Source organism: Ammospiza caudacuta, chromosome 2 (assembly GCF_027887145.1).
Source record: "Ammospiza caudacuta isolate bAmmCau1 chromosome 2, bAmmCau1.pri, whole genome shotgun sequence".
NCBI classification, from domain to species: domain Eukaryota; kingdom Metazoa; phylum Chordata; class Aves; order Passeriformes; family Passerellidae; genus Ammospiza; species Ammospiza caudacuta.
Window position 1 is genome coordinate 6,753,500 of NC_080594.1, and position 24,886 is coordinate 6,778,385.

At 37.4% G+C, this 24,886-nt stretch overlaps 1 protein-coding gene across 3 annotated transcripts in view; it reads right to left on the reverse strand.

Moving 5' to 3' along the window:
• CADM2 (cell adhesion molecule 2) overlaps positions 1-24,886 on the reverse strand; it is a 569,374-nt gene that overhangs the window by 184,360 nt on the left and 360,128 nt on the right. For 2 of the 3 annotated variants that reach the window (XM_058825124.1, XM_058825122.1), the window contains exon 2: positions 12,287-12,313. The exons of the other annotated variant lie outside the window; for it this stretch is intronic. In XM_058825124.1, the coding sequence (XP_058681107.1) occupies positions 12,287-12,313 (27 nt within the window). The remainder of the gene's footprint in view (positions 1-12,286; positions 12,314-24,886) is intronic. 3 annotated transcript variants of the gene reach the window in all.

A 24,886-nucleotide genomic window follows, 5' to 3' on the forward strand; every position in this document is an offset into this window, starting at 1 on the left:
TAGCTGGGAACAACCGAGCAAGAAGACGACACATTTTCTAATTTATCACTGGATGAGTATGAATGACCAATATGGAGCAGCTTCAAGGGAAGCAGTTATAAGACAGTTGAAGTATTTCTGGTAGATGTGGGAAGGCTGGATAGAAAAGACACAGTGAATCCCAGGTAAAACACTGGAGAATTTTCTGCTCACTTCAGTCAACAGCAGGCAATTTACATCATTTGGAAAAATATCATCCTAGAAATAGAAGAGACTGAAAAATATCTGTCTACCAAAATGATGACTGTGAGAAAAAATGATAGATGTGTATTACTCACTGCAATAAAAAATTACATGTGAGAAGATGCTTATAATTACAGATAATCTTGACAAAAGAAAAAGTTATGTGAATATGCTGCTTCTGGAAATTAGAAATTACACCTGTCATTTTAAGGGAAGGGTTCAGACTTTCACTAATGAAATTACCAGCTGAGGAGGAAGACAAACGGAAATCAAGCCAACCAACACCAAACAATAACCAATAAATCCTCAGCTTTTCAGAAGAATGAAAACAGAGGAGGAAATATGTGATACTTATAGAGATTGGTCTTGATCAGCAAGAGTACCTCCATAGCTGTTCATGTTCAACCTGCATTTCAGAAATAGCCAAAGGGCTTGAATATTGTACTTCAAGAACTCAACCAAACTCACATCTTTTGGGAAACATGGGAACATTTTTCAGGTAAAACTGACAGCTTTACAGCCAAAACCACTGATATGACATCTTCTTTGGAGCAATTGTGACAGGAAATAACACTTTGCTCCTCACAGAAGCACTAAAGAAAGTACAATTTATTTTTAAAAAAGTAAAGTTATTAAAATAGTTGTCACTAACCTATACAAATGAATGGATATATTTTGGAATATATTTAGATCAGATCAAGATAGCAGGTGAATAAAGGAAGATTATTTACAAGAGCATGGAGAGACAGGACAAGGGGAAATGGCTTCAAACTAAAGAGAGCAGGTTTAGATCAGATATTTGGGAGAAATCCTGGACCTTGATCACTGCTGGTGTCCCAAACCCCAGGAACTTATCTCAACAGAGCTCCAAGGCCCACTTTTCCTCCTGGGCTTTTGAAGAGTGGAAAAGCCAAAGATCAGAGGAATTCTACAATGTCTGCTCTGGAAAAGCATTTTTACTAGTCTGCCTTTTGGGGAATATTTATTGTTGGAGTGGGATGGGCAGTCCATTGCAATAATCATTACAAAATTTGAATTCTGTAAGAGAAGCCCAACCATGGTAGGGAAGCCCGTTCATTCTATTCATTTCTGTACATAACATTATCTGAAAAGAACACTGAATTATTAGTTCATTAGTGTTACACACTTTTAAATTCCTAAAATGAAATGGACAGTAATGCAGGGATTGATATTCTCCCTTCATTTCTGAGCTTCTATTTGGAAAGCATTAGCTGACACACTTTACATTTCCAGAAATCAATGACAAATAAACAAAATAAATACTGCTCCCCAAGACAAATGAAAACAGCTACTTCTGAAGGAAATTAAGTAATGAAACAAAGGTTTCCAATGACAGGGAAACTACACAAAAAGCACAAAAAGTTTTCTACCTTGAAAAACTTATGTAAACTGTTTCTTCGTCAACTAAAGTAAATCTTTTTTCTCCTGATACACCACACATAGCACATATAATGTATGCATAGAAATAAGAATAACTATTAGAAAAAAAAATAAGAGAGTCACCCTTCACAAAAGAAAAAGGACTGAAGTATTCTCAGTGCCAATTAACAAAAGAAGAGTGAGTCTGTGGGAAAGGAGTTGGATGCATTCTATGTGCACAGATGCTGACACAAATCAGGAGTTTGTAGCCTTATCTTTGCTTGCATACTTTGAACCAGATTTTAGAAAACTGACCCTGACTTCTGTAAGATACATGGGGACCTGCAAAGCCTAGGGAGAACCTCTACTGGTGGCTTCTGCAAAGGCCAGCTAGACTATTTCTTTCCATGACCTCCCTTCCAGTGTTTCCCTCTCTCACAACAGCTACACTTAATTACTCCTTAATTCTCTTTCTCATTTCCCTTTAAATGATTTTTTTCAAGTTTCATCATTTTAAAGATTTGTATCATATTCTTTAAACTTAGAAAACTAAGTTGGAATCATGACTTATAGCTAGTAGGTCTCTAGGGAGCCAATGAACAGAATGCTGAAACAACAAATGAAAAGATCCAATATTTACAGTGTTTTGGGTGTTTTTAAAAATTACTACAAGTTATTAATCTGTTAGTTAATCTATTTAGCCTCCAGATCTGATCTCATAGAATCATAGAATTAGGATCCTAAAAAGGAAAACCTGAGGTTTTTTTCTTTCCTGGGATGCTGATACTGACATTGAGTTACAGCAATCTATGAAGAACACATTCATCTGTTTGGCTTCCTGGGAGCCAGCAACAGCTTCCAAAACATAAAAGGCAGAGGTTTCTTCTGAAATTTGCAATTATTTGTGATACTCTGAACAGAGCTCTGGTTTTTTCACATGAGCTGAGAAGATGCATGAAGACAATGTGATGTTGCCAGCTAGTTTTCATAAGACATGAACTTCACTATCAGCTTAACAGAGAAGGAATTGGGTGCTCTGCAACAGGGTTCACAGTGATTGAGGATGTTAACTCAGAATCAACAATTTAATGTGCATGGCAAAGAAACACTGAGTATTTTTCTCTCCTTTATCTCTAATAATCCTTCAAACCTTGTGGTCAACAGGCCAGAATAAATCAGCCCACAACCATCTCTAATCACAGTTTTTTTAAATAGTAGCATATGAACAGCACAGGAGCAAAAATCCCTCCAAAGGACACTGCTCAAGTGCTCTCCAGTACCTTTCCTTTATCTGCAGCCCATAATTAAAATGTGAGGAGGACCTTGAAGTTATGAGCCATTGAAAGAATCCCAGGGAATGCTGAGCATAATGCTTACTTACAAAGAGCTAGAGATCCCTATGAAACCATAGCAGCACACATGAAAAAGCCTTAGCTGATTTGAGGCCTTTATGCTTCATCTGAGAAACCAAGATAGAATTAACATAAACCACAAACGGCAGCAGTGGTGGTGAATCCTCAGCCATTTAAACACCGTGTGTTTCACTGACCACTAAGGTAAAACAAATTCTCTGAAGATCTGATCCCATACAGAGATCTAAGGAACAAATCTTGAGATCTGACCTAATGTGGAGAATCATTATAAGTCCTCTGGTTTTCAAAAGACAATTTGAGGAAAAAATTCCTTATGCTTAAAGTGCTTTTTTTCACTTCTTTTTGTTATAAAAGCACATGGAACAAAACCAAGCCTGAAAGAAAAGTCTGTATTTTAGAAAGTGTCTATATCTTCAGAAAAATAAAAATCATGGGTTTAACCTGTTCACCAACTGTTATCTTTTCTGCTGTATTTCAGAATTATTACCTGATGTAATTATTATTATCCCTTTTCCCTATATGAAATTTTGAAAAAAAAAATCTCAAACTTTAAGAGAAGTTGAGAAAATTAGATATTTAGGCCAAAGAAGTTGACAACCTGCCTCAGAGCAGCAGCTCCAACCAACTGCCAGATATTAGGCACTGATGCCCAACAATTCCACAGGACGTAGAAAATATGATGAAAGCATCTTGGGAACTCACTACATCCTTCTGATTGTGCCTAAATCAACAGCCTAGACTCTGAAGCAAAGTGTTTTGTCTGACTGGAATCTGACAAATTACTTAACTGAGCCAGCACACAGCAATATGTGTCTGAAATGCAATGTGCTGCCTTTGGAAATTCTTTGTAGAGAGTCATAAGGGCTCAATGCTCAAAACCATGACCAGATTTACAGCAGCACATCCATTCAAATAGCAAATAAAGCAACCACATTTCCAGCAGAGCTCTATTCAAGTATGGCAAGCTCTCCTAATACACTGCTTTTGACAGTCCCCCATGCTTAACACCCAAATGAGCACAGACAAACTGAAAAAATAAAAAAGGCAATCAGAATTTGTATTAACCATTGTGGAGGGAAGAGTGGCCTATCTGAAACCTGGGGAATAAGAACTGACAAAATGCTCTAGTCAATGGTAACCAGGTCCACCTCAGAATGGAGCATCCTCCCAGAGTCCCTCTCCCAGAGCTGTGTGGCACTTCACAAGCATGAAAGCAGACATTGTCCTTATTCCATCCCAAATTCTTCTGCACTGACTAAAAAAAAACATTTAGTCAATAAAGGACTGACACATCGGCTCAGTGTAGATGCCTCTCAAATAAAAAGGACATGTTACAGCAATAGCCTGCCCCTACAAATCTCACTTCAGGGGGGGATTGTACCTTCCTGTGCTATTTCTGTGCTGTAAGAGCAGTTCTACTCCATAATAACCTGCAACTCTAGTGAATGATATATGATCACAACTGTTAATACTGGGTTTTTGCATCTGTTCTGGAAAACAGAATAAAATGCATTAAAAGCAGTCAAGAGGACACATAGGCTCAAACTGCTGCTTCCAGAGCTGCTCCATGTAAAAAATTAAAAACTGATTCATATTTTTTTGGTCTCCTTATTATGTAGCAGGACTTGGGAACTTGAATGGCAAAATAATTCTGACAGAAACAACAATGGTGAGGATTTTGACTGCATACACTTGACATCATGTAGAAATGTCAGCTCTCTCAACATTGGAAAGATCTTACAGATGTCAGGGCCAAGTATTTCCATAGTATAATTACAAAGAGTAAAGAGCAGTCAGCAACTTTGTTAGAACTATTATCATCATTATGATTCCAGCTTTTCCCCCTGAGGATCACTGCTGGAGTTTGTAGGGAAGAGAAAAGGACAGGAAGGTATCAGAACTCAGGCAACTGGTTTCTCTCCCAAATTCTAGGACAAATGGTATATATATGATATAAGAAGTAAATTCGTGTGATTTTTTGAGACATAATTATAAAGTCTTACATTATCTAATGGAAAGCTGAACCATGAAATCATCTAGTGTCTTGATCTAATGTGAATTTTGCATTCAAGAGAATATTAAAAAAAACCATTCAACAAGACCCAACAAAAATTTAAATTTAATCCTTCACAGTCCCTCTGCACTCTTTACATGACCATTTTAAAAACTTTTTCACTTCCAAACTTTTCTGGCTTTTTGTTTCTCTGTGGACTGTCTTCAAAGACAAGCATGAATTTTGGTTCTACATCACCACTTTCTTCCTCATCAGAAATGCTGAATATGAGAAAACTCTGACCCTTAACTTCCATAAGAAATCATGGAGGAGAACCGAAATCCGTATCTTTCAGCCTCACAAGTTTAACCAGTGGACAGAATTTACTCCTCGGAGGAAAGCACAGCCTTTGTAAGCTGGAAGCAGTGACTAAACTACAGGGGAGGAAATACCAAAGAGACAGTAAAGGGATGGTTATAAAGGCTACATTCCCTTTGTTATTCTCTCTGAAAGTACAATCACTTACAAATACTAAAGGTGCTTTTAATACCTTTAAGTGACATATGAAAATTCTACCTTTAGAAGTCAAAACTGTACTTTGAATAAAAACATCACAAGATTTTACAAAGCAGAGCTCCTCTACTTCAATAGCACTGGAATATCTGAAAAATTTCAATCAGGTTTCAAATCCTGCTATGCTACTACAACAGTCTTGGCAAGCTTTTTGTAATGACCTTGTAGTAAGGGTGGAATATGACAGGTTTTTATTTCTACTTGTCTCAGGGGTGAAAGCTTATAACCATAAATAAATGCACTTCCAAACTACTGATTTATGGAGTTTCCCCAGGCTCTAGATTGGATTCACACTTCCAACATCTATACACTTCCACTTGTTGGCAACTTTTGCCATCATATGTTGCAGAGTGTCATTTTTGCAGATGATACACTGAGTTAGCTATTCCTCAACCAAAAAAAAAAGAAAAAAAAAAGAAAAAAAGGGGGAAAAAGAGCACCAGGAAAGCTGATTTCTAACTAATGTCAGTAACTGAATAGCTGAGAACTTTGTGAAGATAATACAAACAAGAAAAATAGTATTTTTTGGGTCTCTCTGTGTACATTTATTTCATTCTGCTCCTTACATGGAGAGCTGCTGTGTTACTGACTTAATTCTATGATAATTGTCTGCATGAGAAATATGCTTGGCTAATTAGCTAATTACATGCCCTAAAGAGAGGACTTAAACTGGTAGGTTTAGACCCTGTAGGTCTTGCAATTGTGTTGACCAGTTCTGGCCAACACAATTTCTCCTGGTTTGCATGGTTTTCAGTCAAAACTCTGGTATGAATGAAACCTCTTCTTTACCTATATATTTACAAATATACTTATGTAGAACATACACATTAAACTTTATCATATAATGTGAGAAAATCAAACATGGCTGGGTAGAACATGACCAATGATGATCTGGTGAGCTCCAGTGAAAAAGAATTGATTCTTAACTAAAAGACAACGTGAGGAATTGCACAACTATCCAGGCAGCAACAGAGTGTGTTGGTTCAAGACTCTTCACACAATCCCTCCTGACTTAAGCTTCAAATAAGCTGATACCAATTTCATTGACGTAATGAGAACAAACAAAGCAAATCAAGTGAATCAAGTCCAGAGTGATCTTTGCCTCCTGGATAAGATGCTTTTAGACAGTGCATCGACTGCTAGGATGATTTATATTACAGACTGAGATGTAAACCTTAAGTAGCATTGTTAAAGCTAAATTTAATCTTATGTTTCTGAAAGACAATCAGTCTCTTCTTTTAAAAGTAAGGTAGAAACAATATACTTGTTAATTTGTAGAAGAGATGACTGAAAGAACAAAAATGTTTTCCCACGGTTCTCAAAAATAGAGAGAGGTTCTTTAGGATACAGATGCAATACAAGTCAACAAAGAGTCACAACTCAAAAATCCCCTGGATATCCACCAGGCTACCAAAACCAGTCCTGTTATACCCAACTTGTGAGGCAAGTGAGATAGATTTCAAGGTACTTACAGTACTTAAAACTGTAATACTAAAATAGAAAAATAAGTTTGACGGTATCTCCCAATAAAAGGACCCCCCCTAAAACCATCAGAAATACAGATTTCATGCCAGTTTTTGAGAAAGAATAGAGCATTGTGTGGGTACAACAACAGAACTTTGCTATGAGAAGCAGTGGCACTATGATATGAATGGGATTGCCCCTGAGAAAAAAATTAAAAATAGAGCTTCATACACAGCTAAAATGGGAGAAAGAAGCATGTCAGAAATAGCTACCAATCCACCAGGTTTTTATAAAGATTGGACAGTATGAATCTTACAAAATAAAAGCAGTCACAACTTCCCCTCTGCAAGAAATCTCTTCTTGGGGACTTAGGAATCTTCTTGGGAAATGTCATCATTTCTAATCTGTGGGCCAGAGAAGACTTAGGAAGAGAAAGAAATGTACTTCTGAACAAGGTGATAAGAGATCTTTCTGGAGGGTTTGCTTTCCCCTCTCGCAAGAAAAGTTGGCCTTTTATTTTTTTTTCTTTATAAAAAGTTGCCATAGTCATCGTCAACAACAATGAAAAGTGCCATCAAAGGAAAAAACCAAAAAACACAACAACAAACACCACAACCAAAATTATCAGAAACACTGATTTATACTTTGAAGGGTTAAAAGCCAATTGCCTAACTTCAGGAGGTTTGGGACAGACCTGACAAGAACACTTAACAGATACCACTGTTATTAAACTCTGGCAAAACGTCACCTTCTCTGCTGCAGTGCTGCTCAATGTCCACTTTGGGACACGGCACACTTTGGGACAGAGGCCTAATGCCGAAATCCAAAGGCCTCACGTCCTCCAACTGTGAAGCCATTGGTGTCCCGACGCCAAAGGTGTCCCATGCCACCCCCATCCCTCATGTAAGTGGGTTTTTACTCTAAATAAGCCAACCAAAGCAGACTACCAGGCCGTGAAGAGTCTTGAAGCCCTCAGAGCACACTTCCGCACAGCTGGAAATGAGGCTGTGAGGCATCATAGCCTCGAGGCTACATGCACCTGAAGAAAAAAGAAAGACTGATAGCACTGAAAAAGTGTTTCCCAAGCTCACCTGGAAGTTGCCTGTGGGTCCCATGAAGACAACAAGCAGAATTGCAGCAAAGAACGTGACGTGTTTTGCCAGGTGGGGGTCTCTGTGGGCTGAGGGCACCAGAGCGCCCTCACAGGAGCAGTTGCCGCCATGAAGGCTGGAACTAAAATGGCGGAAATCGCGCGAGAGTTCCCTGAGGCCAACGTCAAGTGGGCGCCTGGCCTCAGAGATCTGAGACTCCTGATTGGCCAGCAACCGCAATTTTGAAACTGAAGCCTATGTGCTGATTGGCCCACCAGGGTGAGGCAAGAGCCGTTGGGCCGCCTCCCCAGGCGGTCACAGCCCCACAAGGCCCAAGGAGAATGGCGGGAAAATGGAGGGAGGGCAGTGATGGGGAAAACAAAGACAGAGCAGTCATGGATGACTGCTATGGCTGGCTCCTGTTCTGTGAGCTGCTCCAGCTGACTGACTGCTATCCACATAAGGTCCCTGTAAATGGAATTCCTGCCTTTGAGGAATTCACAAGCAAGAAGATCATCACGAACAGCAACAAGATGGCACACCAGTGGTGTGGAGAGCACTTCGACATGAGGGCGTTGTACAGACAGATCAATAGTCTTGTGGAGAACAACAAAATAAGAGACATGCCACAGATTATGTACAAGCAAACATTATTCTTGATGAAAACAGTCAAAAATCCCATTTAGGGTTAGGAACAGGGAATGGGATTTGTTATACATTTGCTATATGTTCTCTTTTTAGAAGATGGGATGGACAATCGGGCAGTACAGGCCTTATGAGGCCTGGATTAAATTGATGGGAATTGGACATGGAGAGTCTGTAAAACAGATCTAAGTCCTTGTCCTCATCCTGGGTCATGCTCATTGGCCAGCAACCAAGAGTATCAAAGAAGTGAAAATGAGGAGCACAGAACTCCATTTCTCAACTAATTACATTTGAATGCAGACATTTGGCCCTCTCTTCCACTTGCTGGCTGAAAATTCACAGATCATTAGCAGACCTGCTAAGACCATCCAGGATGGAAACCATTGTTAACGGCTGCCAGAAGAGATCTGCAAGAATATTGATCCAAAATTGTCGCAATAATGCTCCTTAAAAGGTCAAGGCAGTCTTCAAACATGTGCTCTGCTAGAGGAAATGTTCATTTATAGAGAACAAGTTAAACAATTCTCATCTGGTGCATTAAGAAATGGTCCTCTAAATATTCATGCACTGAAGAAACCTCTGATAGCCTGAGATTTTCAGGCGGCATTTTCAGTTTCTGCTTCACCAAATTAAGTGCCATAAATCCTTTTTCATGTTTCATTTTGCCCTCTCCTCACCCTTCCGAACCCTTCTGAACTAGATTTCCTCGAAATGTTCCAAGTATTCTGCCCATAAGCATCCTGTGGCAGCATCTGTCCAGGATTCCAAAGGAATCACAGAATCACAAGGTTGGAAGAGACCTTCAAGGTCATTGAGTCCAACCTGTTCCCTGACACCTCAACTCAGCCATGGCACCAAGTGCCACATCCAGTCTTTTTTTAAACAGATCCAGGGAGGTGACTCCACCACCTTGCTGGGCACACCATTCCAATACTTTAAGAAGATCCGGCCTGTGCAAAATCAAAGTATTTACCACAAAAAAACCAACCAACCAACCAACCAACCAACCAAAAAAACCCAACAAACTTCATGCAGCTTCTTCTAGGTCATCAAAAGTATAACCAAGAAAACCATGGTAAAATCAAGCAATCATAGTGCAAAATCTATCCTGGAGCTGTGAAATCCTTGAGATACTTCAATTTGACTGGAAGGCTGTGAGCAAACAGATTTAAGTGGGTTTTACTTACAGGGTAGCTCAGTCCAAATGACCTGCAGACCAGATGACCTTCCAACCTAGATTGATTCTAAGTGCCTCAATGCAAGGCTAAAGTAGAGAGTTCAACAGCTGCTTTACAGCACTTAATACAAGCAGTCTTTGACAAAGACTGAGAAAATACTTCAGGAAATAGCATTGAATTCAATGTTTGAGAGCAAAGGCTCTGTTGTTCAGCTTACAGACAATGCCACAAGGAGGGGGAGGGAAGTGGAGACCAGCAGGAGTTTTGCCATGCTAACAATGCACAAACAAAAGACAGGTGATCCCATAGAATATCATTTAATAATGGGCTCTGGAACTCTCAGATCTTAGGGTATGCATGAGGTCAACTGTGCCTTGCTGAAAATGGCAGCACAAATTCCAGACTTTTAGAAAGCAAAGATGAAGACCCATACATGAGAACAAAGACATAAAGGACTGCTGGATTTCATATTATAAGGGCCAAAAGAGAAACTCCTCCTGAGAATTCTCTCAGTTGTGAATTGATGTTTCCAGTGGTGTATTAGAGAACTGTTTTCCAGTTAAGTGTTAGACTTGAAAAGGAGGAACAGACCTTTCTTTACTGCTTAGACAGAGTAATGAGGAAAGCAGTAAGTCATCATCTACTTCATGTCTTCCACCACAGGAGATCATAAAACAGATCCTATGCTTTTGGTAAAAGACAGAGCTGTTGCAGGACTGAATTCCTTGTGGATATTGGGTGCTTTCATTCACAGGGCTGTTCAGCTCCAAAGGAAAAGCCGAGGACTTCTTGAAGGCACTGTGCAGCTGAGCAAGAGATCTCCAAAGATAACCAGATCACAGTGTCAAACCTCTTTCAGGATACAGAGCTTCAGCTGTGCATTCACTACGCATGTGCACTTCTGAAATAAGGGTGTGTTAATGCTCACAGATGAGTGGTACGCGTGAGTAATTCTGACTCATCCTACAATTCCTGTGCCTCCAGGGCAATTTCTGATTTAATGGCAATATATGGGAGTATCAGCTAATCACTGAATACTGATGAGATTGTGTTCATTTGTGCTGAAAAGTCCCTTCTGTGGATGTTGCCTTGGTTTGGGCTTTTTTTCGTTAATTATGAAGGTCTCAAAGTCTTGACCACTGTTACACAGCACCACAGCTGAATACATAACAGTACAGAAAGGAGTAAAGCAAATTTTAAAGCATGCATAGGCAAATAGATGAACTTGATTTTGTTCACTCCCCTCATTCATGTCACCCAATGCATGCAAAGTTTCTGAGAAAAAGATGTTACAAAAAGCCATGCAAGGGTTTAGAACAAAAATACAAACCTGAGCTGTATTTTAATTATTGGTTTAATTATTCTAATGCATAAACACTCTCAACTGTATTTTCTTTGATTATTATTACTGTTCTACAACCTCAAGCTAAGCAATGTATGGAATTGAATTTTGCAAACCTTGTGAATCTTGACTTCCAAAATACATGTAAACTAGCAGAGATTGTTGCCTTAAAATTTGGTGTTTAATAATCAGACAACTCAAATTTATTTACCAGAATTAATATAAAAATGATAGTAAAATACATATTCTCTTGATTTTCTATGCAAATATATATGTTCATACATATAAATGCACATGCATCTGTATATATAAACATGAATGCACTGATTTATGTGTATCTGTAAGTCAGAATACACCCCTCAGGTTACATTTGCTACATCACTGCTTCGTTGAAATTCAGGGAATGGTTTACAGCACTGCTGACCTTACATGATTAGTTCTGAAAGGTTTCCTTCTTTGTCACACTGATTTGTGGCAATCACCTTGCTGCTCTGAAGCCATAAATCTCTGCAGATATCATAGTATGCCTTTCTATATATTGGTATGCTATCAGGAACAGTGATGATCATTTATACTAGTGTGAAAAGACAGGAAATGCTTAGGAGACACTTAGGAGTTCATTGTTCTCTGTTCAGATATTTATGACTATGGCTAGAGATAAAAAATATAAATTACATTTACATATTTATGAGCATTTTTATGCAATATCTTCATTTCGATTAAAATGCCATCAATATCCCTACATTACTATAATGAAAGTCAGAAATCTAACTACAATGCACTTAGTTTTATCTTTTTCCTGAAAACTTCCCAAATTAAAGCAATTAACAAAATACAGCATGAGCAGTGCTGATTGATAAACAATGCATTTAGGTGTAAATTCAGAATTGTAAAGAACTAATCTGGCATACCATAGGACCTAAAGACATTTTTCTTTGTTTGGAGGAGCAGAAACAACCTTGGGAGAAAATGCGTGGGCTGCAGAACCATGCAATGCAAATTGAAGGGTGCAGGCAGAAACTCACCTCTAGCTTTGTTCTTTGTAGCAGCCACTGGAAGCAAGGAAAAGATTGCACAAGAAGAAGAGAACAAAGATAGATTAGACAGAAGTTTGAGCAAGCAAGAACACAGAGAAACTTCATCACTATCGATTCAAGGCTAACAAACACCATTTCTAAGATTATTTGACCTATTTATTAGAGACACTGCTGTGCTCTGAGAGAGTTCAGATCTATGATTCTGTCAGAAACCCTGCATTGAGAAGTTGGAAAATACACCAGAATACACACTCAAAAAAGCACAGTGAAGATTGCAGAAAAATCACGGATCATTAGTTACAAGTAGGTGAGAACACATGCACACACATTAGTGAATTCTAAAACTTAAAGCACCACTTGGCTTGCCAAAAGTACATTCTTCAAACCTAAATCTTATGTGATCCCCTTGCTCATATTTCTTAAAACATCATTTTTCAGTGAAGGTAATGCAAATAAGCAACAGTTAATCTGCAGATACTCCAATGATTTACAATCTGCTATACGATCACTATTTTTCTTCATTGAAACCTCTAACTTCAGATTGTTCTTGCACCCTAACAGAACATGCAAACCAAAAAGAACGATGATATTTGAACCAACAGTAACCAATGTTCAAACTCACAGAAAATAGGGACAGACATTACAGCCTTCCTTGAGTATCCTGAATCCACACAGTTTCATGCTGGTAGTATTTCATGCCCAGCAGGGTAACAAAAACAAACATTGTAGCTTAAAATGTTTCGCTAACGAACACACTGTCACCAAAATAAACAGAACCATCGTTTTCTGAGGCTCAAGAAGAAAGTTGTTAAAATATTACTCAGAATTCAAAGTTAGAATAGAATCACTCTGGTAATGAATTAAATTAGTCCAAAAGATGCCATCCAAACCTCTCTAAGTTCTCAAGCACACTCTGAAAAGGCATTAATTCAAGAGCATCGCCATGAAAAAAACCCCAAAATATGTAATTATTTTCTGCTGGCCCTCCTTGTAGGGCAGAACTACATTAACAAGGCAAAGACAGCTATGCCTGAGACCAAAAGACATGAAAGAAAAGGAGAAAGACCAAACCCTTTTCTGGAAGCTTTGCTTCTCTTGGTTATATCTAAAAGGCTTGTCTGCTTGATTTGCTTCTTGTTTTTAGTCTGGTGTCTAACCAGTCAGTCTTTACTAAAATGAGCAAGTAGTGCATAGCAGTGAAGACCAAGTTGCTATATATGAAGACATGGTTGAAAAGCTGAAATTTTTAACTTTATGAATGCATCAAAATATCAGTTCCCTAGCTACCTTTCTTGTTTTAGATTTTTTCACTGATCCCTCCTTTATTTCCAAGTTCACCATTGCGACTTTTCAACATTCTCCTTGCAGTGAAAACAACACAAAAAAATTCTGCTTTGGGGAGGTACAATGAGCGCAGATGCTTCTGCAGAACTCTTTCCATAGGGCTGTTTAATAAGACGTATTCACCTGCAAACTGCCCGTAAATCTTACACATGCTAAAATTGTGTAGTAAACAAAATTAATGATGCCATTCTAATTTTATAAGAATTGAGCAGTTTCTCCTTCATGCAAATCAAAGTTGATAATGAATGCACTGAGTTCATCAACCTGTTCATTTTATTACACTTCCCCCTTTTTTTTCCAGTCCCAAGAAGTACATCTACATGAATGTATTATCACTTCTAGTCAGAATAATCACATAAACTTAACAAAGGTCTGGAGAAAACACTATCTCCCTGTCCCTGCCAGAAATTTAAAAGACACAGGAGACTTTATATTTAATTAAACAGAATAAAAAAAAATATGTTTTTGTATATATAAACACATATATTAAAAAATATATGTACTTAAACTCCTCAGAATATATATACACACAGTTATAGGCATAAGTGATATAATTTATGTGTATGGACACACATATGCATGTATATTAAAAGAACCCACACATTCCATGATGAGACAACTTTATTTTGGAGCATGTGCACTAGACAGAGAATTATTACCTATCAGTAAATAAAGAAAAGAAATGAGATTGTACATTATAATTGGAAGTAGGACAGGTTACTAGGCTTGTTAGGCCAATTATAACTCACTGCAAACCCACTAATAGAGGACCAGATGACAGTAACCTTCTCAAAAATGTCATGTTCAATACTTGTAAATTTTCCCATTGACAGCATGGTCCAATTACAAGTCAATTCATAAAGTTCAAACTACACAACAGGCAAATTAGATGAAAATGGTCTTACAAAGTATAATTCTGCCCACAGAAGGCAACTAGCTACAGCTGTTTCCATCTTTCTGATACTTAGCATGAAGGAAAATTCCCTTTCATTGCTATCATTGAGGTAAGTTTTTCTTTTTTTCAAAGTTGAAAGAACTTTTCTCTCTTCCCTTTTTACTCACCTTGTCACACTGTAAAAAGAAGACAATTTTCAACCTATATACATTATGTTTGAAAAATTTTACCCATCCCTTATTATTACATGAAAAGCCATAGAAGACAAGCATAGACAAATGCTTTGAAAGAGCATCATCAAGACTCAAATTTAGCAGAGGGAAGTTGAGAAGCTGCGATTTTGGCTGGAGCATCAGATATGGGAAAACTCAGCTTTTTATGCCCCATGTCAGTGACAAAAGACCGTAGGTTTCAAAAAACAACATAACAGTCAAAGAATCCACTTTTGCTTTAAATCTTAAGCAAGTCAGATGATTTATCCACATTTCACATAACACATTCTCTTTTTACCCACCTAGACTTCCTTGCTTCCTGACAAAAAATAAAACTCTTCAAGGCAGTGAGTCTACCTCACCTTAAAGTAGTATATGTATATATTGCTATCTCAGGACACTGATTTGAGACTTCTGTAATACAAATCAAATTGTTTAAGACTGGCCAGTAATTATTTTTGGGCATAATATAACCTAAAATCTGCTGTATATGTCTGGCATACCTTCTTGGTCTAAATTAAAAAGCCAATCAATAAATGGATAAAAAGGAATGCCATCTGATATTTCCCTGTGTTCAGGGATATCTGTAAAAAAAAAAAAGGACATTTTTAAGGACACTTTTCTTTAGTGACTCTGTCTTGTCTTTCTTAGGAAAATTATTCTGGACAGGAAGGCATACTACAGAAAACTGTGACCTGTCACCTTTTTAGAACTTCAGGAAAATTTTTGAAGACCAGGGAAGAAATAAAGATAAAGCAGGTGTGCTGGTTATGCAGTGGAGCCATTCACGGAAGTGACTAAGAGAAGCTGCTCTCAGTTTCCTCTGCATCTGACAAAAAACCCATAAGATATTAGCTTTGAGAATTGACAATCTGTTAAACCACTGAGAAAACTGGACATGCCTCTATGTAAAAGATGAAAAAAACCCTAGGAAGCTCTCTTTTCCTTTCTGCCTGAGAGCAGGTTACAAGGCTGGCCCTGCTCCCATCTCAGACACAACAATCTGCAGGCAAAATATTAACTCTCTCAATGCAGAGAAACATTTATAGACCTTCAATCCTCCCTCTGTTGAGAGAAAAGGACAGAGTGAGAACATGGAGAGGAACAACATGAAGACACCAAGGTCAGCGAAGAAAGAGTCAAGTTGCAGATAGGAGGGACAAAGAGATGCCTTTATTTTTGGGCTGAAATCCTCTAGAAAAGCTATCAAGAAGAATGTAATTAATATATCAGATTCCTTTTCCTTGTAACTCATTGAAAGTAGAGGGTGATGAAGTGTTAAAATTGTAGATATGAGCAAAGGCCTCCATGCTAAAGTAAGCAGATGTTGCAGGAGATGTGATCTCATGAGAAGTTTGAACAGAGAGAGAGAGAGAGAGAGAGAAGAGTGATGAAGACCCTTCTGCCCCCAGGGAGAGAAGAAGATCTCTGTTCTCAGAGATGAAGATGATCTCAGAGATAAAGAAAACATTTGCTCTTGAACAGCTCATCTTTAAAATTGTACCCCATAACTTGACATGGCCCATAAACACAGCTGTGAGAAAACTGTGAAAGATGGGAGGGATTTCACAATTACAGGTACCTGGGCAGCTGTTATTTGTGGAAATTGAAACCATGAGAGAACTGTTTTCTTGTGGAGAAGTCTCCATAAACTGACAAGAGGAAATCCTCTCCTTAAGTGAACCAAAAAAAGACTATTCTAGAAGTGATAAGCTGACTGAATTTTTTCTGTACACTGTTAGTGGGAAAGAAAAGGTTGTAGAGGGGAGGAGAAGTGTTCTAAAGGTTTTATGCTGATTCTTATTATTCTTTCTTTTAGGTAATGCTAATAAACCGTTCTTAATCCTCTTCTAAAGTTTTGAGCCTGCTTTGCCTTCCTCCCAGTCCTATCTCACACCAGGAAATGAATAAATAAATTCTAGTGGGTGCAATGGAGTTTAGCCAGCACTGAGCCCACCACAATAATTGGTGCATTGGCCAAGAAATCTCAACTTAGCAAAGCAAAACCACTACAGTAGGAACAAAGACCAAATTATCAGAAGTCAGGTTGAAAGGCATGACAGAGCTATTAGATTTCTAGGTAAGGCCGAGAAATAAATCTCCTCTATTTTCTCTAGTAAGGTTAAACAGTATTGTATTTTTCAAGGCTCTCGTGGTCACAGCATATGTAAAACAAAAGGACTGGCCACCAGGGAAAGGTCTGTGAGTGAGGGCATCACAGAACAGCAAGAATTCAAGGTCAGTGATGTCAGGGGAGTACCACTATGAGAGATCTGGAAAGGGGAGGCAAACTGTACAGCTAAATTTCACAGAACAAATGCTTTTAGGGCATTTTTAAATCAGAAAAGTAATCCTGCTGTAGCTGTGCTGCCAAAAGGATCTTTTAAAAAATCATTGCCTGAATGTAAAAACTTAGATTCAAATTTCAAAAACCCTAATATACCCTTGCTTTCAAATATCAATAATATATTGTGCTTTATTTTCTGTGATACATCTTTCTGACTTCTTGCTTTTTGTATGCCAACAATTGTTAAATTACATTCTTTGATAAATGGTGGCTACAAGTTGTTCAATATTTTCTCCACACTCAGCCGCTCCACACTGTTCAATTTTGTAGACACTTTTAGACAGATTTGATATAGCTTTTATTTTATTTTTCTCTTATATGTGATTTATTATTCGATTTGTAGTTTTGTCTTTTGTCTTTGGAGAAAACCACATCCGTCCAATTACTTCAATAGCTCAATAAAATAAAAAAAGGGAAAAAGCATTTCTGCCAGATATCCAGCTAACCTTTTTATTTCAAAAAATAAGGGGAAATAAAAAGTAAAGCGAAAGGATTGAGGTCAGTCTTGTTCTCATTTCATCTCATTTCATCAACAGTAAAATATTTCAATTTTATAATGAGTTAATACTCTATTCAAGAAAAACGAGATGAAAGTCACATTCATGAAGTACATTGCCTTGATTTTCTCCCAAATTCAATAACCCACAGTTCCAGCAATTCTAGAGGACCTCTATTCTTCAATAAAAAATTAATACATTACAAGTCACATGGATGCATTTATTCATCTGTATTTTTACTCCAGCCTTAAAATCTTTTAGGATCATGAAAAATGATCAGAGAAGCACCATAAATAAACATTCCCAACTCCACAAAGTAGGAGGAAACAACAACAACAACCACACAGCCCAGTTCTCCAACACATCCAACATATAATTCAGATTACTTAAAAAAAAAAAAAACCAAAAAAAAAAACAAACAAAAAAAAACGCCAAAAAAACTACTTATTTTTACACTACTGACATTTAGAATTTTCTTTTTCATTTTAGCATGATGATGATGATGACAACAACTGCATTTTTTCCCTTTGGATAAACAGACGGATTATCACTGATCATTTAGGTCACCTAAATGCCAGCTCTGAATCTCTGACTGGAAAAGCTCCTCTGTGTGACAGAAGACCTTAGCAGGATCATTTCCTCCAGAAAATAATGCAAATTATTGGGCTCTCACTGACTAGAGACCCATTCAAACGAAGATACCCACAGGTGCGGCAATGCAGAATCCTTCCCATCCTCCTTTTGAGAACCATCATTTCCCAAAAGCCACTGAAGGAGAAACAAACCACCACCACCACCTGAAATTCATGATGGGAATTTGAGTCTCCTGAACTCAGGAAGACACTGCTGCTCAGGAAGACATTGCCCCTCAAAGAGTGGCCAACAGATGACACAAAAACATGGGATCTATATTTGTTGGCTTCTAATTTTCTGATCTTTCCTTTATTGCTATGACTTTGCATTTTATAGTGAATATAATTTTTATACATAAGTTTTGCACAATATTCTCATGGAAATTCCTAAAAAAATCACATGGTGGCATTTGCATATATAACCAGAATCCATATATTCCTAGATAAGCCTTCCTCTCTTTGTGTATATAACCATTAAAAAACTGTGCAGTCATGAATATGTAACTAAATAGAATTCAAACACATGACCTTCCATTATTCTATTTATTCTGTGCTCTCTCTCTGCATCATTGTATCTACAACACAAGTTCCAAAATGACATCAGGTAATTTCCCTCAGAATCATAAAATAGTCTTGAAGATACAACTGGAAAAGGGGACAAAAACGCAAATGGGAAGGATTCTGAGGATGTCAGCCACTGCATCCTGTGGTTTGAAGCATCATGACTTATCTTTGGACCCCTCCTTACAGATTGCCTAATATAGTGTTAAAACCTTTGGTGATGGGGACTTCAGAAGCTCTCCAGATCACCTCTTTCAGTGCCCAGCTGTCTCTCTCAACAGTAAATTGTTTTGCTCTTATATAACCTAACCATTACATGTAGGAGACTGGTACAATTCCTTCCTCCTTCTCACACCTTCCAGGAGTGCAAATTACAGAATGCATACTGCTTAAATGTAACTCTTTGCAAACCTGAAGATTTATTATTCCTGTTGTATGCTTAAAAGTAATCTAAACTTCCTCCAGATAAGTTTTCCGAGTAGCACTTCATTGCCTTCCTCAGTTTTAAAACTGTGACTACATTATGACATGCAGCAACATTTATTATGCAGTACTAATCACAAAATATTGAAAAACATGCAGCTCCATTTTCTTCCTGAAAAGTAGAGTATAAACATAGTAATTTTGTTCTCAAACTCATTATGACTGGCATGATGGAGATCAGCAAAGCATCTTATAATCTAAACATCACTAGAGTTCAGGATTCCAGCTGTAGCTGATTCACATTAGCAGCTGGAAACACATCACACAGTATATTACAGGATAGTAAAAATAGAAGATGAATATAATCATGTCCTAAAGGCCCCTCTTAAAAATATTGAGTTAAAACTATTTGCCCATCCCAAAATGCCTGCTTCTTGCATGTTTTAATGCAGCTGGACATGTAACTCCTACAAGCAATGCAAGTTGCTACTAAGCAATTTTATCATAAGCTGGGTTTACATAAAACATCAAAGAAATTTCACTTGCAAATCAATAAATCAACCCATGAAGAAGAGAAAACACAATTTTTATATTTCATTTTACCAAGGTAACAGAATGCTTTAAGAAGTATGTATAAAGACAACTCTGGAGTAGTAGAATTAAGCACTGCAATAGGCTGTAAGCTGGGTTGTATCAGGCAGAGATACAAGTGCCCAGTTCTGCTCTCAGATCACTTTCACAGTTATTTCAAAACTTAAACCAAATATTTGAAAAGCTTTAATACTCATTCATCCGTCCTCTCAAAAAAGCTATGAAAATTGTTAGTAATACAGAATGTGTATGCACACAAACATGTCCTGCTTCTGTGTTTTTGTCAGGTTTCCAGAGTAAAGAGAAAGGAAAAGATCCTCCTTGGAAAGACTTAGCAAAGTATTTGTCTGCCATCAGGTAACTGTGACTGGGCACAAGCAGCTGTAAGCAGTGAGCTTTTGTCTCTTCACATCTGCAGATCAATACATACAAAACATCTCCAATAATGCCTCGTCCATTTTACCCAATCCAAGAGCAACCTGTGACATTAATATGTCACATAGGTTTGGTTTTTGATGAAGTATATACCATCCTACATTATCACAAATCGAAATTTCCTGGGTCTACTCTGCTCATATACATTCCTTTCTGGTCACAGTCCACAGGTCTGGTAAACCACAAAAGTTTAAAGTACCTTGTATCTGAAAATAAGCTCCTATGCAACCTGCATGAAACAAACAAACAAAACCAAACAAAGAAAACCAACAAGAAAATCCAAACCCAAGCAAATGAACAAAAACCAAAAACCCCAAAACAACAAAAACCAAAACAAAAGAACAACAAAAGCAAAAAACAGACAAACAAACAAACAACAACCCAAAAAACCCATCCAGAGCAAGGAGCAATGAAGGCAGACAAACAGCTGGGGTTCTCCTTATATTACCTCTGCTTACAACTGAATCATCTACTGAAAGCTCTAAGATGATTATCAAAAGGCAGCTGGTGGTTTTTGCATGGTTACTGTCCCTATTTATTTATTTATTTCAAATTATAGGCATTGGTATCTCTGTGTAAGTGTTATAATACAAGCATACAGATAATCTGTATGAAATGCTTTTTTATTAAGGTTAATCCATGTATTAAGGACCACTGGGGCAATGCCTGAAGCATGTACAAACAAGCACATATCTTAAAGGGCAGACAATTAAAACCTTAAAAAGAAAAATGTTTTTTTGTATTCCCCAAATATTATCCATTTAGGCTTTTCCAGATACTAAGAGACAAGCTTAGAATACTGACAAGATTGATGAAAGAAATATCATAATTAACACAGTGCAGAGTTCAGACAATTAGGTTTTCTTCGGCTGAGATGGACATCTATGACCTAAATCTAAATACTTCTATAACTGAAGAATTGGAATTTCAGATCCATCAGCAAATCAAATATTTTTTCAGACCCCTAAATACAAAAAAATATAACCCCTTACCCCAAAATAGTACTAACCACAGTCAAATGACTCTGTTTCAAACACACACATTGTCATTTAACCTTATAAACATGGTAGGAAAAGATATTGCATTCTATATTATTTATTTACAGTATATATCCCAGTTTAGATAATGGAGAACATAAGGTGAATCTCTCAATTCTATCAAAATGCTATTAGGAAAGTAACATTAAAATAAAAAAAAAGACAGAAAAAAAAATCAAAACTCTTGCATTTTTCAATGTGATTTCCTGTTGTTTCGTTCTATTTTTTCCTAATAGTTCATGAAACACAAATAAAGTGAAAAAAAACCCGAAAAAATTAAGACTGCATGCCATACCCAAAGTTCAAATATTTAACTGCAATTTATCATCTTCTGCCCATAATCATGCAAAAAAATAAGGATAACTACTATATTTTTCCTTTTATGTACCTTGAAAAAGAACTTCAATACTGGAAACAGAAGAGTCATAACACCACACCATTTTGTCAGCCAATATCAAATTTGATGCCTTCTTGGCAAGACTTAATAAGCAGAACTTTTGTAGATTGGGAGAGACATGTAAATGAGGAATTTTTATAGAAATTCACAGTCCAGAGATAAATTTCACCCTTACTATTGCTCTTTTTGCCCTGACACCATTTTAAATGCATATCTGAAATTTCAGCTTAGTAATCAATTACTCATAATAAAAAACAAAAAACCAAACGAACACTATTTCATTTCCTGTATACAGTTCTGATCTTGTCCTAAAGTTTTAAATATATACGTATATGTGTGCTGAATATATAAAGTACTAGAGTTACTCAGCTCAATTACTCATCTACAGTTACTCAGCTACAATTTTCTCACAGTTATGAAAATACAATTGAAAATTCACAACTCAAAGAAATTCACAATTCAAGACTTAAGATTTCGTGCCCACTTTTTTATATAAAGAAACACAAGCCAATAATTACAATGAGATGGGTGAATGACTACTAGATTCTACAAGCCTATACCTGCACATTCAGAATATGAACACTCATAAAACAGCCATTATGTTTTTCAGAGAGGAAAAAAAAACCCAAAAGAGTACCAATTCATAATTTCAAACATTGTTTAGAAACCTTAGAAATTAAAGTTTAAAAAGAAAGCAATAATTGTTCCACATATTATACTTTTAATATTGACAAGAGGCCCATTTTGATTTGCTCTGAGCATTAAAAATATTTCTATTCCTCCTTGCATTATGCTGCCACTGTACTGAAATTATTTGTAGGTAAGAGTCATTTATGAACTGATATATGATTACAGCAGATGTACACATTGGCCACAGCTCAAAACCAGAGCAGATACATCTCATGGACAGCTCAGTTTTGCCAGAGAGTCATCAAAAAAAGGATTTATTAGAGAAGATCTTTAGCAGTGTGTGTATTCATAGTGAAAATGTAGTCAGCACATGCAGCTGGCCAACAGACACATCAACAATGGTCCATGGACCACTGTAGATGCAGCACCAAACAAGAACTTCTGAGTGACTGCTAGAAATAAATGAAGGGAGAAAAAAAAATTCTGCAAGTTCTGCTGCTTTGGTGGAATGAAAAAGAAAAGACTGAGGATTTTAGTTTGTATGTAGCAGAGGTTTTTAAAAACTGAGTCTAGGACAGGTGGTGAGTTAATACACTAAGTGGAAAATTATAGATGACCAAAAAAATAAAAACATTTCTTCAAAGCCAACAAGAAAAATTAAAATACAGGGAGGTAAAAAAGAAATGTGTACAGCCAATTGAAAATGGAAAAGGATAATGTGGAAAGATGAGAAGATGAAATACTTTCGAGAAACTTTTGAAAAGTATCACAAAAAACAGCATTTTAGGAAATTAAAGTCTAAGTCTAGTCAGAGTGATTCTTCAGGTAATCCTCTTAGTTAAGACTTAGGAACTAAGCTATTCTCACTACTCATACAATGACAAATGTGTTATGGTAAAGAAACAATTTGTGAACTCTGTTTATTTCTGAATTGTACAGCAGCTGCATTTGAGTCTTCACTGTACTTTGACCCCCAATGTGAATTTTATAACATGCCTGAAGGACATATGCCAGACAAATAATTTCTCGAGGTATTCCTCAGCAATACAGTCTAAATCCTACTGGAGAAACAAACAAACAAATCCCAAAAATGGATACACACACAGCCCCCATATCCCTCACTCCCCCAGACACCAAACTAGTCTGCAAGGCAAATAAAAAAGACACTATTGGGTATTTCTAACTCGTTCCTTGACATCTCTGCCAACATGCATCTTCTAGACAACATTATTACACAATTACACTGAGCTAAACAAGCACACAGACTCCCTTTAGAGCAGAAATAGTGTTTACACCCAGTGTTTAGCTTCAATCATCAGTGGAAAGGGAAGAAATGGTACCTGTTTGTAGCACAAAACTGCACAATAAAAGATAGTGAGCGAAAGAAGGCAAAAACGAGGGAGGTGTTGCTGGTTTTGCCTGGCTGTCAGGGCACAGCCCAAAGACATTTGTAGTTCTGTGAATGAGTACAGAACAAGCTCTGGCTGTTAACAAGCGCCCTGCAAGAGTCAGCCAGATCCTCAACAACTAAGTGCGTATCTCAGTAAATATTGCAGGCATGTTCTTGCCTTGCACACCTCTTGGAGCCCACCAAAGCAGACAGGAACAGCAGAACACCCTCACAGTTATCCCAGGAAACTAAAGAAGCCTTTCAGGACCATTTCTGATCACTTCAGCCACACAAGTTCTTCCCATTCAGCACAATCCTTGCAGTTCAGAAGGAGTTTGCACATGCAGTCAGCCGCAGCATAAATAGAAACCGGCAACACAACTATGACTACTCCTCCTTAAAAACCTCACACGCCTTCTCTTCAAAGAGATTTATGAATAATAGGAACTAAATAATTCATGGCACTGCAGATGCCAGTCCAAATAGCCTCTTCCTTTTTAAGGTTTCAGTTTGTAGATGTGTGATCAAAAGCCTTCATCAGTCATGATAGTGGCATTTGTACTCAGTCCAAACAAACCGTATTTGCATCTGAATGTCTTCCATTGAAATGAGAGACGTAATATGCAAGCCAAGTTCCAACTAAAAGGCGTTTTATGCTATTTAAATTCAGTCAAATTAAAGGCTGAATGCAACCTAAAAGGTCTACTCTCAGAAGAGTAATTTGACGCATCATAAATAAGGCGCGTGTTTTTGTTAAGAGGGCCTTAGCACTTGTCTGAAAATTTTACACAGCATCCTAACAGTGCTGCCTCCTGAGGGATACTAGAGGAAAATCCTACATAAAAAGGAAAGGAAGTAAACAGAAAACCCACTGGCAAGGTTCAATCTACTCATACACAGCTATAGGAAATCACAAAATCATTTAGATTGGAAAAGACCTCTGAGATCATTGAGCCCAACCTTTAAAATCAAACAGGTAAAAGCAGTTGTTTTGTGAAGGCAACACCAACATGAAAGATCTTGCCACTACATTTTTAAGCAAATAGGTACACCTTGGACACCAAATTTTCACCCTGTTTTATTAATCCTATTGATTAGTAAAGTGAGGATCACCGTTGCCAGGTCCATTGCTCAGGTTTGCTACTACACTGAAAACTACCACAAGAATACCTCAAAAGAATTTAAAAAACGGAAGAA